The sequence below is a fragment of the Suricata suricatta genome, chromosome 14, assembly GCF_006229205.1.
Source record: "Suricata suricatta isolate VVHF042 chromosome 14, meerkat_22Aug2017_6uvM2_HiC, whole genome shotgun sequence".
In the NCBI taxonomy this organism is placed as follows: Eukaryota; Metazoa; Chordata; class Mammalia; order Carnivora; family Herpestidae; genus Suricata; species Suricata suricatta.
In genome coordinates this window covers 48081246-48097560 of record NC_043713.1, presented here as the reverse complement: position 1 = coordinate 48097560, position 16315 = coordinate 48081246, and the positions used below count along the sequence as shown (strand labels likewise).

The 16315-nt window shown below is 36.6% G+C and overlaps 1 protein-coding gene across 1 annotated transcript in view; it reads left to right on the top strand.

The window, feature by feature from the left end:
* The window catches only part of MIB1 (mindbomb E3 ubiquitin protein ligase 1), a 112887-nt gene that overhangs the window by 35643 nt on the left and 60929 nt on the right, over nt 1-16315 (top strand). The window contains exons 7-9 of the mRNA XM_029922235.1: nt 5139-5322; nt 13521-13665; nt 15229-15362. Of these exons, the coding sequence (XP_029778095.1) occupies nt 5139-5322; nt 13521-13665; nt 15229-15362 (463 nt within the window). The remainder of the gene's footprint in view (nt 1-5138; nt 5323-13520; nt 13666-15228; nt 15363-16315) is intronic.

Genomic DNA, 16315 nt, shown 5'->3' with positions numbered 1-16315 from the left:
GTTCCCAAAACCAGGTTCGAATTGCTCGCGCCCGGCGCAGTCGCCGCTTGGGTCGCTTCCTGCCGTGGTGCGCGCCTCCCCAGCGCAGCCGCTTCTCACAGCCACAGGCACCTCTTATTCCCTGCCGAGAGGGCTTAGGGCTGGGGGCTATTCCTTCTCTTGCGCCCCGCTGCCCAGCAGTTATCTATGGAGTGGGTTTCTGTCTCCACGCGCAGCCAAGCGTTCTATACCTCTTCCCCAGAGACAGTTCTATGGGCGTGTTCCGACTCTGTCTCTTCCCTTTGTCTCCCGAGCGCCCCGCACTTGCGCCACGTTGGGCTGGGGATCTTACCTCCCCTGCCCGTCCGGGCTGGCCCGTCCTCGGATCTCCCCCGTTCGCCCCCACTCACTCAGGTATCTTTGAGGTTCTATTCCCTCTGGAGTTTGTATTTTCTCCTTCCGCTCTCACAGATGAACGTAATATCCCTCTCAGTTCGAAAACTGGTTCGGACGGAGTTTACAGAGCTCCCTTCCTCTCCGCCATCTTGGCTCCACCCTACAAAATGTATTTTTAATGTTTGTTTATTTTTGAGAGAGAGAGACAGAGCACATGTGCACACAGGTGGGGGAGTGGCGGAGGGCGAGGGAGACAGAATCCAAAGCAGGTTTTAGGGTCTGAGCTGTCAGCCACTGCAGGGCTCAAATTCATGAATTGCAAGATATGACCGGAGCCAAAGTTGGATGCTTTACCACTGAGCCATCCAGGTGCCCCGATGAGATGTATTTTTAAATCACAAGACTTAAAAGTCAAAATTATTCCTTGATCCATGGGCTACAAAATGGCTGTTGCATTAGCAGTCGTGAAAACTGCATCTATCTTATTGTACATCTCCATCAGAGCTCTTGGATGACCATATGCATTGTCAGTGAGCAGTAATATTTTGAAAGGAGTCTTTTTCTAATTGGTAAGTCTCAAAAGTGGCCTTAAAATATTCAGTAAACCATGTTGTAAACAGACATGCTGTCATCCAGGCTTTGTTGTTCCACTTAGCACAGGCAGAGTAGATTTAGCATCATTCTGAAGGGCCCTAGGACTTTTGGAATGGTAAATAAGCTTTGACTTCCACTTAAGGTCACCAGCTGCAGTAGGTCCTAACAAGAAAGTCAGCCTGTTCTTAAAAGCTTTGAAGCTGGGCGTTGATTTCTCTCTGGCCATGAAATGTCTGGATAACATCTTCTTCCAATATAGGGTTCTTTTGTCTGTATTGAAAATCTGTTGTTTAGTGTAGCCACTTTGAGTAACCGTGTTACCAGTCTTCTGGATAACTTGCTGCAGTTTCTACAACAGAACTTGCTGCTTCATATTGCCCTTTGATATTATGGAGATGGCTTCTTTTCTTAAACCTCATGAACCACACTGTGTAGCTTCACACTTTCCTTCTGCAACTTCCTCACCTCTCTCAGCCTTCATAGAATTGAAGAGAGTCAGGGCTTCGTTTAGAATTAGGCTTCAGCTTAAGGGAATGTTGTGGCTGGTTTGATCTATGCAAACTTTTTCCATATCAGCAATATAGTAGTTAAACTTCCTTATCATTTGTATGTTCGCTTTTAATTTCTGTCAAGAACTTTTCCTTTACATTCACAATTAGGCTAACTGGTGAAAAAAGCCTTGCTTTCAGCGTATCTAGGCTTTTGACATGCCTTTTCTTTTCACTAAGGTGAATCATTTCTAGCTTTTGATTTAAAGTGAGATGTGCAACTCTTCGTTTCACTTGAAAACTTAGAGGTCATTGTAGGGTAATTAACTGGCCTAATTTCAGTACTTCTGTGTCTCAGGGAATAGGCCCAAGGAGAGAGAGAAATGGCGAATGACTGGTCTTTGTAGCAGTCCGAACACACACATTTATAGATTAAGTTCTCTGTCCTACGTGGGAAAGGTTTGTGGCTTCTCATGTCATTTGCAATAGTAACATCAAAGATCACTGATCACAACAAAAACAAACCAACCAAAGACAAAGGTCACTGATCACAGATCATCAACAGATACAATGAAAAAGTTTGAAATACTGTGAGAATTACCAAAATGTGATAGAGAGATAGGAAGTAAGCAGATGCTATTAGAAAAATGGCACCAATAGACTTGGTCGACACAAGGTTGCCACAGACCTTCAATTTGTAAAAACACTGTATCTGTAAAGTGCAATATAATGAGGTATACTCATACAAACATCTAATCATTATGTTGTACACCTTAAACTAATGTTATATGTCAGTTATACCTCAAATAAATAAAGCTGCAGTGAAAATAATCTTTAGTGAGTCAACTAGTTATTAACATGAAGAGAAGGAAATCGGACCCCAGGTACACACCATGCATGTAGAAATATTAAGTTAAAAAATAGATCACAGACCTAAATTTAAGAGCTAAAACTATAAAACTCTTAAGATATAAGTCTGTGTGTCCTTGGATTAGACAGTGGTTTCTTACATATGACCCCCAAATTAGAAGAACCAAAGAAAAAATGAATAAACTGGAAATCATCAAAATTTAAAAATTTGTGGTTTGAAGGAAACTTTGGGAGGAAGTATTTGCAAATTATATGTCTGACTTGGGACCTGTATCTAGAATATATAAAGAACTCTTATAACTCAACAACAAAGGACAAGTAGGCCATTTAAAAAATGGACAAAGGATTTTAATAGATCTTTTTCCAAAGACAATATGGAGGTGACCATTAAGTACAATGTGATTGTCTCCTAGGGCTAAATATAACAGAATACCACAGATTGGCTGGCTTAAACAACAGAAATTAATTTTCTTACAGCTCTGGAGGCTGGAAGTCCAAGTTCAAGGTTTCATTAGGGTTGGTTTCTATTGAGACCACTTCCTGGCTTGTAGTTGGTTGCTTTCTCACTGTGTCCTCACATGGCCTTTTCTCTGTGCATGCTAAGAGAAAGACATCTCCTACCTCTCTTACTTTTCTTATGAAGACAGCAGTCTTGGTGGATTAGCAACTTACCTTTATGGCCACATTTAATTTTAATTATTTCCTTAAAGGCTCTAGCTCCAAATACAGTTACAGTAGAAGTTAAGAGTTAACACCCATGAAAAGATGCTCAACATTATTAGTTACTAGGGAAATGTAATTCAAAATTACAATGAGATACCACTTCACATACTAGAATAAAATAGTATATAATTACAAGTGTTGGTGAGGATGTGGGAGAAATTTGAACCAAACCCTCATTCACTCATAAGAGGAATGCAAAGTGGTCTTGATGCTTGGTCATGATGTTTTGGAAAATACAGACTTAGCATGTGACCCAGCGGGTCCACTCTTAGGTTTATACTCAAAAGAATTGAAAACATGTCCACACAAAAACCTATACATGAATGTTTGTGGAAGCATTTTTCATAACAGCCAAAATACGAAACATCCCAAATGTCTGTCATCTGATGAATGGATAAACAAAATATGATGTATCCATACTGTGGAATCTTATTGAGACATAAAAAGGAACGGAATACTGACATATGCTGCAACGTAGATAAATCTTGAAAATATTATGCTCAGTGAAAGAAGCCAGTCACAAAAGGTCACATATTATGTGATTTCTATAAAATATCTAGAATAACCAAATATGTAGAAACAGAGTATATTACTAATTATTAAGGGCCAGGGTGAGGGGTGAACATGGATCAAATGCTACTTATTATGGAGTATCTTTCTGTGGTGATGAAAATGAAATTAGATAGTGCTTGGTTGTACAAGGCTGTGAATGTTCTAAAACCACCCAATTAAACACTTTAAAAGAGTGAACTGTATGAAATGGGAATTTTATTTCAAAGCTGTTAATAAAAGAAAATCTTAAGTTCAGATTAGTACATACTAACATTTAATATTATTTTACTAACATTTTCTGTTATCTTGTGTTTGGAAATGTTAAGTTGGGATTATTCCTTACTGAATTCTTTCTTGGTAAGAAGTTGGGCAATAGTGTTAACAGTAACATGACATCTGAATTCTAGAAAATAACCTTTTTTTCTGTATTTTTTTCAACAAAGATTTATTAAGTACTTATCCTGTATTAGTCCTGTGATGAGTACTGGGATGACAAAGACAATTACGACATGGTCCCTTGCTTTGAATGGGTTTCCCTTTTAGTTTGGATAGATAAAACCAGAAATAACTGCATTAAAATGTTGTGATTGTGATAGGTGAGTATTCAGGGTATTCTGAAAGTACAAAAGAAGAGTGGTCATTTAAGCCAGGCAAATCAGAGAAAACTTCAGAGAAAAAAATTACCCTGGGACTTGTAAACAAACACATACTGTGATTAGGTGACTTTTAAGAATCACTAATGAAATACTGACCGTGTGTACAAAGATGTACATATGGCGATGTTCTTTATAATATTGCTTGTAATAGTGAAAATTTGGAAATCCTTTAAATGATAGTAGGAGAATGGTTAAATGCATTAGTGTATAACCATGTAATGGACTACTGAAGCCACTGAATTGAAATAAGTAGATCTATATCTGTGACATTGAAAATAAATTAGGTACATTCTCTGAGAAAAAGGAAGTCAGAATTGTGTGTGTGTGTGTGTGTGTGTGTGTGTGTGTGTGTGTGTGTATAAAATCTTTTTAAGAAAAAGGAAACAACTCTCTGTTTTAAGTATCAGTGCACTAATGGAAGATCACAAGGATATACAATGGAGTGTTTGCGTCCCAGTTTCATTAGATTTTTTTTAAATTGAAATATAGTTGACACCACAGTGAGTGTTTACAGTGATTTGTAGTGGGATAGGGAATGGTAATTCAGGTGTGTTTGTGTGAAATGGAAATTTCACTTTCACTTTGTATGTTTCTGAAAGGTTTTAATATTTAACAATAGTGTATTTTATAACCATTTTAAAAACATGCAAGGGAAAACTAGACAGAAGTATCATATTAGGGTAGTGAGATTACAGGTAAGTCTTTTCTTAAATATGCATAGTTATAAAAAGAAATACAAATTATTCAGGACATAATTGCAAAGGATTGCTTTACTCTGCTCATGTGCTAGGAAATTCTTTTGCCCTTCAATGTTTAACTAAGAATGTTATATTAAAGTTAAGTAAAGTTACCTATTTTGAGTTTTGGCTTTGATTTTTAGATGGACCTTCAATCCTGCTGTTCTCACTAAAGCAAACATTGTTCGTAGTGGGGATGCTGCTCAAGGTGCAGAAGGAGGCACCTCACAGTTTCAAGTAGGTGATCTTGTACAAGTTTGTTATGATCTGGAAAGAATCAAACTTCTACAGAGAGGACATGGAGAATGGGCTGAAGCTATGCTCCCAGTAAGTATATATAAAATAGTTTCAGACTAGGAATAATAAAGGCTAGGAATTATATTAGGCTTATGTAGTTTTAAAAAAATTTTAATTTTGGAAACTAAATTAGTGTAATCCTTCAAGAATTGTACTTGGGGCATCTGGGTGGCTCAGTCAGTTTAAGTGTCCAACTTTGACTTAGGTCATGATGTTGCGGTTTGTGGGTTGGAGCCCTGCATCGGGCTGTGTGCTGACAGCTCAGAGCCTGGGGCCTGCTTCAGATTCTGTGTCTTCCTCCTTCTGTCCTCCCTCAGTTATACCTCATGACAGAGAGAGGCCTTATTTATTTATTTATTTATTTTTAATGTTTATTTTTGAGAGACAGAGTGTGAGCAGGGGAAGGGCAGAGAGAGAAAGAGACACAGCCTCTGAAGCAGGCTCTAGGCTCTGAGCTGTCAGCACAGAGCCTGACACGGGGCTTGAACTCACAAACTGTGAGATCATGATCTGAGCTGAGGTCGTCTGTTTGACTGAGCCACCCAGGCGCCCCTAGACATATTATGCCTCATGTTGTCTAATTTATTCCAGTTAAATTAGCCCAGGAAGGTCCATATAGGGCTATAGTTAGTATTTTTTGAAAGAGCTGTTAGTGGAGAATGCAATGTAGATGGAAGCAACGGGGACTTTCCTGGTACTTGATCCCAGAATGAGAGAGATATGCTCATCGAGTTACTAGCAGTGCTGGACCACTGCTGCTTCCCTCGGTTGGGGGCCTGCCTCTCTAAAACTTAGAGTGTGAAAGAGCAACTCTGAATGTGTGTCTTCTGAGCTGGCTTTGATCCCAAAGAGTTATGGTGTCATTTTTAATTTATTCGTTCAACACATTTTACCAAATGTTCAGGAACAAGAGGAATATTTGCTTGCATCTATCCCTCGCTCTTTCCTTCTGTCCCTTCCTTCTGTAATACTGCTCGTCTGTCCTGCTGCCCCCCATACTTTCTTGCCCTATATCCCATTTCCTTCTGTTTTGCTGTGTCCTCCTATTTAGCCCTCCATTTTGCTACCCCTACTCCTTTCTCATCCAGTCACTGTCCTCTCCTGACCCCTTCCCCCTAGTCCCATCCCGTTAGTGTTTCCTCCCTGTACCGTGTACCTATCCTCACATATCTCTTCATGTCTCGTCTCCCTACCCTGCTGTACTGGCCGGCACCGTCTCCTGTCTCATCCAGCCCTCTGCCTCCTCCCATCCTGTCACCTTCCCTGGCCTTCATGTTGTGCTGTCCCTCCATCAGTCCATCCTTCCTTCCTGCCTTGCTCCCTCAGCAGATATTTAGCACATACAATGTGCTATTAGGCTTCAGAGATTTAATAGTGAACAAAACAAAAAGAAATCTATTGCTATGGTGCTTTCATTCCAAGACATTTCATAGTTTGCAGATGCTGCTGACATTTTTTATTGTTTTAGTTAGGTAGTGACTAAGTGATAGTTGTCTGTCTTGCAGGGGCTGTATTTTAGAATATTTTTGTCAAAAAATTAAGTTCTATATAATCCTTTTTTTGCTTTTTTAAAAAAGTTTATGTATTTTTAGAGAGAGAGTGCATGTGTGCACACACACTAGTGGAGGAGGGACAGAGAGAGAGGGAAACAGAGAATCCTAAGCAGGCTCCATGCTCAGCGAGGAGCCCAGTGCAGGTCTCGATTTCACAACTGTGAGATCATGATCTGAGCTGAAATCAAGAGTTGGCTTCCCAACTGACTGACCTACCCATGTGCCCTTTGTTTGGTTTTGATATTAATGTTGGTCAAAAAATCTGTTGATGTACTTTAAGCCTCACTATAATGTAGTGTAATGTTAGTTAAATGGAATCTTTTGATGTGTTTTTTACAAGATATATATATATATATATATATATATATATATATATATATCATCTTAGATTTTTTATAGTCAAGATGTTTTTGTTTTTTCCCTTAGAGGTGAGTGACAGCTTATATATAGCAGTGTATGTCTTTTGAATGCTCAGTTATTCTAAGCACTGTGATAAATGCTGTATACGTACATATGTGCACACACACACACATGAGTACACACATAAACACACAAACTTTGTCTTAGGAATATTATAAGCAGATGCTGGTATGGCATCCTTATTTTTAAGATGAGGAATCAGAGCTAAGATTCTGAACTGAAGTTTGAACCCAAATCTCTTTTACTTCAAAGCCTAAGTACTCTGTTTCCCATAGTAAGCTTTTATATAAGCAAAACCTGTAGGTTATATCTAGAGGGGAATTCTTGGATTCCAGTGGTGATGGTGTAGAATTTTAATTTTCCTAAATTGTCTTGATAAAAATAGTTAACTAGATTAGCATTAACCAAAAAAATAAGCCACGAACATCTATTTCAAAACCAGGTGACAGAGTAGCCTATTGAGCCCTAAAATATGAATGAGTAGTGAGAAAACACTGACAGCTATTGGGTCTGCCTCTGTCTGTCTGGCAGCAGAGAGAATTAATGGGGACCAGATGGACTTGAGAACAGGGGAGCTCCAGTATAGCTAACAGGTATTCATTGGCTAGTGTAGTAGACTAATGTGGAAACAACAGTTAACCTAGGAGGGCTCTTGCAGATCTCATTTTGGGGTGATGGTAATAGGTCCGTGCTAAGGTTTGAAGGGGCTTGAGCAGACTGGGTCTATAAACTCTCAAAATGAATCCACCAGAGGTCACTTTCTGGGCAGAGCCCTCCATTAAGGAGAAAGTGCTGGGAATAGAAACTAAATTTAGTAGGATAGAGACAGTAGGGACAGAGGAAGGATAAAAGTTAGAAGTGATCATAATCAGATTCCCATACACGATTATTGTTGACCAAAGACGATAAAGAATAGCATAACTTCTCTACAGACAAATGAAAGTACACAGATGAGCACAGAAAACTAAAATCTAATGATTCAGAATGAGCTAACAAATTAAAATGATGAAAGAATGAAATGGAGCATAATTAGTTTTTAATTTTTATTTATTTTTAAAATGTTTATTGATTTGAGAGAGAGAGTGTATGAGCAGAGAAGAGGTGCGGGCAGAGAGAGAATCCCAAGCAGGCTTTGTGAGCTGTAAGTATGGAGCCTGAGGCAGAGCTTGATCCCATGAACCTGAGCTGATGTCAAGAATCGGACTTAACACACTGAGCCACCCAGAGGCTCTGAAATGGATCATAATTAGAAATGAGGTGGTAGAACTTAGGAAAGAATTTCTAATTTATTTCTTAGGAAAGAATTAAAAAGAAACGGAAAAATAATTTCAGAAATGAAGAGTAAGCTTGATGCAACACATCAAATAAATATAACAGATAATGCCTTAAGAGAAACAGAAGGTAAAAAGAAAGAAAAAAAATTAAATAAGGTAAACAGGATTTCAGGGAAAGTGACAAATATAGACTACCTAAAAATGTGTATTAAGAGTCCTTGCAAAAAAGGAAAAGCAAAAACCAAAGCAATGGACTATAACAACTATAAAATTTGTAATTCCAGGAAAAATGCCCCAGAATTAAAAGCTTTAAAGCTAAATATTAAAAGGACACTTGGCATACCTGGGAAAACTGAGAACACTAAACACTGAGCCATATTTTGGTAAATAACTGAATCTTCAAGAAAAGAAAACAATTCTTTGGGTATCTAGGGAAAAAGGTCAAGTTTAACTTACAAAGAAAAGAAAATCAGATTGTTGTAAGGAAAAAAAAATCTGATTTCATTGCTTTATGATCTCAGTGAAATAACATTTATTTAAGGTACTTGAGGAACAAAAATGTAAGCTAAGAGTTTTATGTATAACCAAACTGACCTTCAAGTTGCTGTGAACATGTAAGAGTTTAGATAATCTTGTTCCCATTAGCCTTTTCTGATTAATCTCCTAAAAAATGTTTCAGACCACCAGCATGACTGAAGAGATATCAACTGAAGGGCTGATAGTAATCACTGAATATGTATTTATTTGTTGAATTAAGATTAAGTGATGGTTAAAGGAAGAGGTGGAGTTTGTATTATGGGTATATGCTCTAACAACACAGACAAAGTTTAGCTGTCAAAAAATGGGGTGGGAACGAAGAGAACATATGGAAGGAAAATTTAGCAAGCTGCTTGATTGCCTTTTAGTTATTACATGAAACTAAATACTATTATTTAAGCCTACATATAATATATGAACATATTTTTAATTTAAACTTTAGTTAACATACAGTATAATCTTGGTTTTAGGAGTAGAATCCAGTGATTCAGCACTTGCATATAACACCCAGTGCTCATGCCAATGAGTGCCTTCCTTTTTAAAAAACTTTTTAAAAAAAATTTATTTTTGAGAGAAAGACTGAGCATGAGTGGGAGAGGAGAGAGAGAAGGGGACAGAATCTGAAGCAGACCAGGCTGCTTCAGTATGGAGCCATGTGAGGCTAGAACTCATGAACCGGAAGATATGACCTGAGCTGAAGTTGGCTGCTTAGCTGATTGAGCTGCCCAGGTGCCCCCCAAAAAGTGCCCTCCTTAATGCCCATCACCTATTTAGTCCATCCCCCACCCACTCCCTTCTGGTACCCCTCAATTTGTTCTCTGTATTTAAGAGTCTCTTATGGTTTGCTTCCCTCTGCTTTTGTCTTATTTTTCCTTCCCTTTCCCTGTGTTCATCTGTTATGTTTCTTAAATTCCATATATGAGTGAAATCATATGATACTTGTCTTTCTAAACCAAAATATTAACTGAGAAAGAAGGTAAGAGTAAGAAATGACTAATTTCAATGTTGTGCAAACTAGGAAACGAATTGACTCATTCACACCCTCTGTCTCATTTTTATTTTTATTGTTTTTGAAGAGGGAATGAGGTTTTATATATATATATATTATATTTGTATTATTATAACTAATTAGGACAATGCAGAAATCATGTGAAAAAAGCAGACAGTGGAGGGATTAACCATGAAGTTAAAAAACATGTTTCATATCTAAAAAAAGGAATATGGTAAAAAGAAAGGTAAAAGGGAAACATCGTAGAATATATCTTGTTCTATAGATTTGATTTAAAACCAAGTATATCTTTTATACAATTATTATGCAAAATTAAATTAAAAAAGAAGTTCCTAAAAGTGGAAAATAAAATGAAATAAATGAACCTAAGTGTGTTTCCTGTTGGCATAATCATACAAAGTAAAACTGATTTTTAAACAGTTATTTGTCTTTATATCTTTTTAGGAAGAATATACAGTAAAGAACTGCATGTAAAAAGGAGTTTTTAATAATTTTCATTGATCTTGTTGTTTGTGATAGTGTTAATACTATTCTGAGATTGTTTTATGTGTGATATGACCCCCCAAAAAAACCAAAAAACAAGTAGTTATAGGATAATTTTAATTGTTATCCCCAGTGATCTTGAGAACCAGAATGATCAGAGTAGGAAAAGGAGATATGAATTTAACATAGAAGATGCTAAGTAAAAACCCTGTAGTCTTAAATACGAATTGGAAGAATGTTTGAACTTAAGATTTGTTTTATCTTTAAAACAAAATAAAGCATTCCCTCCCCGCCGACTATTTCCTAGCTTTGTCCATGAAAAGACCTAGATAAACGCTAACCATTCTAATAACAATAACCAACCCTAGTGCCCAGATTACGGTCTTGAAAAAGCCTTGCCCTCTGTAAAGAACCAGTCTTTGGAGAAATGGCTGATTCTAGCTCTTTGGAAGTGAACAAGATGAGCCTCATACCAGATAGAAGGAATCTATCAAAGATTTCTCATGTTATGGGTTGCCTGGGTGGCTCAGTCAGTTGAGCGTCCAACTTTGGCTCAGGTCATGATCTCATGGTCAAGTTCAAGCCCCACATCAGGCTCTGTGCTGATAGCTTGGAACCTGGAGCCTGCTTCAGATTATGTGTCTTCTCTCTCTGCCTCTCCCCTGCTTGTGTTCTGTCTCTCTCTCTCTCTCTCTCTCAAAAATAAATAAACATTAAAAAAAAAAAGATTTCTAGGTCATGTTAAAAGGATCTAGTAGCCAACTTGAAGTGTTTCTTATCAAATACAGAGAAAGATAAATTTATTAAATTATGTCAGTTAGCAAAATTCAGACTGTAAGAAACTTTATAGGGCAGATGACCCTGTTTCTTCTACACATGATTGGCAAAGAAAAATATATGTATAAACTGAGTCTTGATTTAGTTAAGCATACTGAAAAATTTTATCATTTATGAGGCAATTGAAAATTTGAATACCTGTATTTTATAAGTCAATTGATAATTTTGTGAGGGATGGTAATAGTATTATAATTTTGTTTTTTTAAAACTTGAGAGACTATTGAATGCTGAAAATGAACTGAGAGTTGAAGGGGAAGGGGGGAAAAGAGGTGGTGGTGATGGTGGAGGGCACTTATGGGGAAGAGCACTGGGTGTTGTATGGAAACCAATTTGACAATAAAATATTATGGAAAAAAATAAAAACATGAAAAAATATCATACTCTTTGAAATTATAAGAAAAAGTTTATGTGATGAATAATACAGGGGATAACAATAGGTAGGGGAAACTAAGATTAGCCATGAGCTGAAGATTGTTAATAATTGATGGGTACATGAGGATTCTATATACTATTGTCTGCTTATATATGTTTGAGACTTTCCATAATGAGCAGTTAAGGGTGAAAACAAAGAATGCAGCCTCATAGAGTTTGAGATGATAGAAAATTCAAGAGGAAGTGTGTAATGAGAAGTTAAATATTGGTGTGTGTTGGAGGGCAGACGGGAATAAATGGGACTATAGAATTATATTTTGGAGTCTTTGGAGATAAGGTAGTTGTCAGAGTAGATTACATTTTTAAGGAAGAAGAGTAAAAAACTAAGGAATAAAATTTGGGGAAGAATGAACAGAGTTAGGGATCTGAAAAAAGACAAGGAGCCAGTGAGTGGAAAAAGAGAAGGAATAGGCAGAAAGATTAGACTGTCATTCAGAAATCAAAGGAATAGTTTCAAGAAGCTAGGGTCCAATGCTGTGGAGAGATCAAAGAATAAAGCACTGAAGGGCAGTCCACTCTTTGTTAGGAAGTAGTCAGATATTGTCAATATTCCTTTACAGTAATGTTCTGGTATTGTAATTGGCTATTCTCTTGTGCTGAAGAGAATAGGTTTTGGACTGAAGTGTGAAATGGGGCTAATAATAGCACTTAACTTTCAGATTTTATGTATTAGGTGAGTCAATATATATAAAGCTCTTAGAACACTATCTGCCACATGGTAAGAGTTGCTGCTGATTGTGTTCTGAACCCAAATGCCCTTTTCCCCATACATTTAATGAGCATGTTAGTTCTACCTACTTCTGTCTTGGAATCGGTATCAATTCCCTTTTTGCTCTAAGTAGTTTGTTTTAGAAATCAGGTTTTATTTTTTAAGGCTATATTAATGATGGATTTTAGACTACCTGATTTATAAATTCTTAAGATGTAAGATAAGATGATGGGGTTAAAAGATTGGATATCAGGAAGCAAAATTTTGTGAACTTTCATGAGTGATAGACTGTCATGATTTATTTTTGTTTTTATAATATTTTTTAAAAGTTTATTTTGAGAGAGAGAGAGAGGGAGAGAGAGAGAGAGAACATGTATGTGTGCACAAGCGGTGGAGGGGCAGAGAGAGAGAGGGAGAGAACCCCAAGCAGGCTCCGAGCTGTCAGCATGGAACCCAATGCAGGGCTCCATCCCATGACCATGAGATCATGACCTGAGCTGAAGTCAAGAGTTGGATACTCAACTGACTGAGGCGCCCTTGTTTTTATATTCTTGTGGAAGTATAGTAGTTTTCTTTATTAAACTTTTTTTTAATATTTATTTTTGGGAGTGAGAGACAGAGCGTGAGGGGGTAGGGTCAGAGTGAGTGGGGGACAGAGGATCCCAAGCAGGCTGGGCACAGATAGCAGTGATCCTGTTGCAGGGCTCCAACTCATGAACTGTGAGATCATGACCTGAGTCAGAGTTGGACACTCGACCGACTGAGCCACCCAAGTGTCCTGTTTATTTAAATGTTGTTTAGAGATACTCTTTAAACTTTGTAAACCCATTTGAAAATGGTTGTTCTTTAAATCTTTGTTTTCTTTACGAACAAATAAAAATTAACACTTTAAACATGTAAGAACTGGTGATCAATTCTTATGGTATGTACTTTAGATCTGACAACATGAACTAATTTTTTTTTTTTTTTTTTAGACTTTAGGTAAAGTTGGCCGAGTACAACAGATTTATTCAGACAGTGATTTAAAGGTGGAAGTTTGTGGAACATCTTGGACATATAATCCAGCAGCAGTTTCCAAGGTGGCATCTGCTGGATCAGCCATTAGCAATGCATCTGGTGGTATGTTTGTATTGTGTTTCTTTAAAAGAAATTAAAAGTAATATGGTTTACATTAGAACCTTTGCTAATTCCTCAGTTCTCATGTACAGATAATGTTATAGATAACTTCACTTGAATGTTAACTAATGTCTACATTTTCACTACAGGTTTTTTATTTCTTTTTTTCATATGATGAACAGTTTTTGTTCTGGCTGAGGTATGCCCTGGAAAATTTCCATCAATATGCTTCTTCTTGGATATTATATCAAGGATTAATTCAACATTGTACTCTTTAGTCAGAACTTTTGTTTTCTGCCAAAGAAACATCACTTTCTTAGACTGTTTTATTGTCTTTTTATTTTCAAGTTATTGCTAGCAGATGGCTTTCTTCCTGCTTATTTTTAAGTATCAGCCATATTTCTTCCTTACTATTTAATAAGAGTTATTAAACCTACCACAATAGGCAGAAAACCATTTTGAAATGTGAATAAGCTGGATGCTTGTGTAGACTCATGCCCAAAGTCTTTTTTTCCTGTGCTCCAGCTTTATATACATAGCCTCAATTCATTCTAAAACAAATTACAAGTTACTGTGTATTGTCATTCAGGAAAGAAGATTGAACCATAGCTATAAATTGTAAGAAAATAAAGAAAAACATTGGGCGACCTCCAATTTTATTTTGTACTGCTTTCTACTTATTCTGCTGCTGTCTTTTCTTTCCTATTGTAATTTGCTAGTATGCTTAAAGTTTAAATTAGGTGGTGTTTATTTTTACCTTTTGGTTAGATGGCATCATAGCCAATTAACTACCTACAGATTGAAAGAGTGAGGGATGCTTAATATCCTACTCAAATAATGTGCACTTGGTGATGGTCCTCTGCCCCACTTGGTGATTTCTTTGCTTTCTCCTAAGTAGATCCAAGAATTAAGGGATAGAACTGGGTAATATCTTTACTGATTATTGCTACTTAGAAAAAAATCTTACAAAAATGAGTCTATATAAATATGTCCCTAGTTGTTTTCTGTGTTAGTCAATACCAGTCATTTGGCACCAGTTGATGTCTGTTGAAGTATGTTGTTAGCACTTAGATGACCATTTTTAACTGAAAATTGGTTTGTCTCTAAAACATTTCCCCAAATATTATAGAGAGTACATTGCTTCTGAATCATAATCATTCATATGTATATCCTAAGGTCTGTAGCATTGAGCTCTGAGAATTGATATGGTATGCTTAAAACCATTGTAGTGTATTTATTTTTGATTATTTTGATTGTCTTTGGTATGGTTTCTAAGTCTTGAATTGTTCTTTGTATGTAATTCTCTACTATTTCTGAAGTTATAACTTGAAATACATGCATTAGAGAAAACTGGGAATATTTATGTGTGGGAATTTAATGCAGCTTTCTATGGTAGTAATTATAACTTGCTGGGGTAATATCTGTAGTATAGTACAAAAATAACATTGATGATAGAAACAATGAAAAAGGAAAAGTATGTATTCTAGATATATGGGTAATGCTTGTCTGTTAGTAGTTAAGGTTTGAGATCCTCCTATGTTAGCAGCTTTATTTTATACTTTACAGAAAGACTCTCCCAACTCTTGAAGAAATTATTTGAAACCCAAGAATCTGGTGACCTCAATGAAGAATTAGTTAAGGCAGCTGCCAATGGAGATGTTGCTAAAGTGGAAGATTTGCTAAAAAGACCAGATGTGGATGTGAGCATTTTAAAAATTATTTGAAGCATACACAAATAATATAATATAATAATATAATAATATAATGAACATTAGAGTTCAGAAATGTCAGTTAAGTTCAATTAAGATTTTTCCAAATGTGCTTCATCTATTCCTTCTTCCTTATTTTTCTAAGGTATTTTAAAGACATTGGACATCATTCTTCAGTATACTTTTCTAAAGGATATTGACATTTTCTTATCTTAACACTGTGACCTCCTAAATTTATGATTGACAGTTTTTACATTTAGGTTTTTAAGTAGTTAGCATCCATTTGGGAAATTCAGTGAATTTTTCTCATGGAAATGTCATCCTTCTTTTCAAAACATTTAATAACTAAATTAATTTAATTAACCTGAATTTTTTTTCCTTTGAGAGTTGACTTATAGTTTATAATGCAGATGCAGTAGAGGTCATACATTTTGTAAATCTTTGTAGTTTATTATATTTTACCATTCACTTAAGGCACATTTTAGGTGGGCCATATTGGTTCTAGTTTAGTCATTCATTGGCTTTGCCATTGCTCCAATGTTAGCACCAGTGTGATGTTCAGTACTGGCCCAGAGATTATGTTTGGAGTGGCACTTTGAATCATTGTCGCTGTTTGTTGCCTGTGTATGCAGGTATGCTATACATTTTAAAGAAGATCTGATCTGTAATTGTAAGATAAAAACATCATATTCCCAGGAGCTCGTGTGGCATTTCAGGTTTATTAGGAAGATGTCAATTGCAGCAGCACAACACAGTGATTCCTTTTTTTTTTAAGTTATTATTTACTTATTTATTTTTTAAATAGTTTATTGCCAAATTGGTTTCCATACAACACCCAGTGCTCTTCCCCACAAGTGCCCTCCTCCATCACCACCACCTCTTTTCTCCCCTCCCCCTCCCCCTTCAACCCTCAGTTCATTTTCAGTATTCAATAGTCTCTCAAG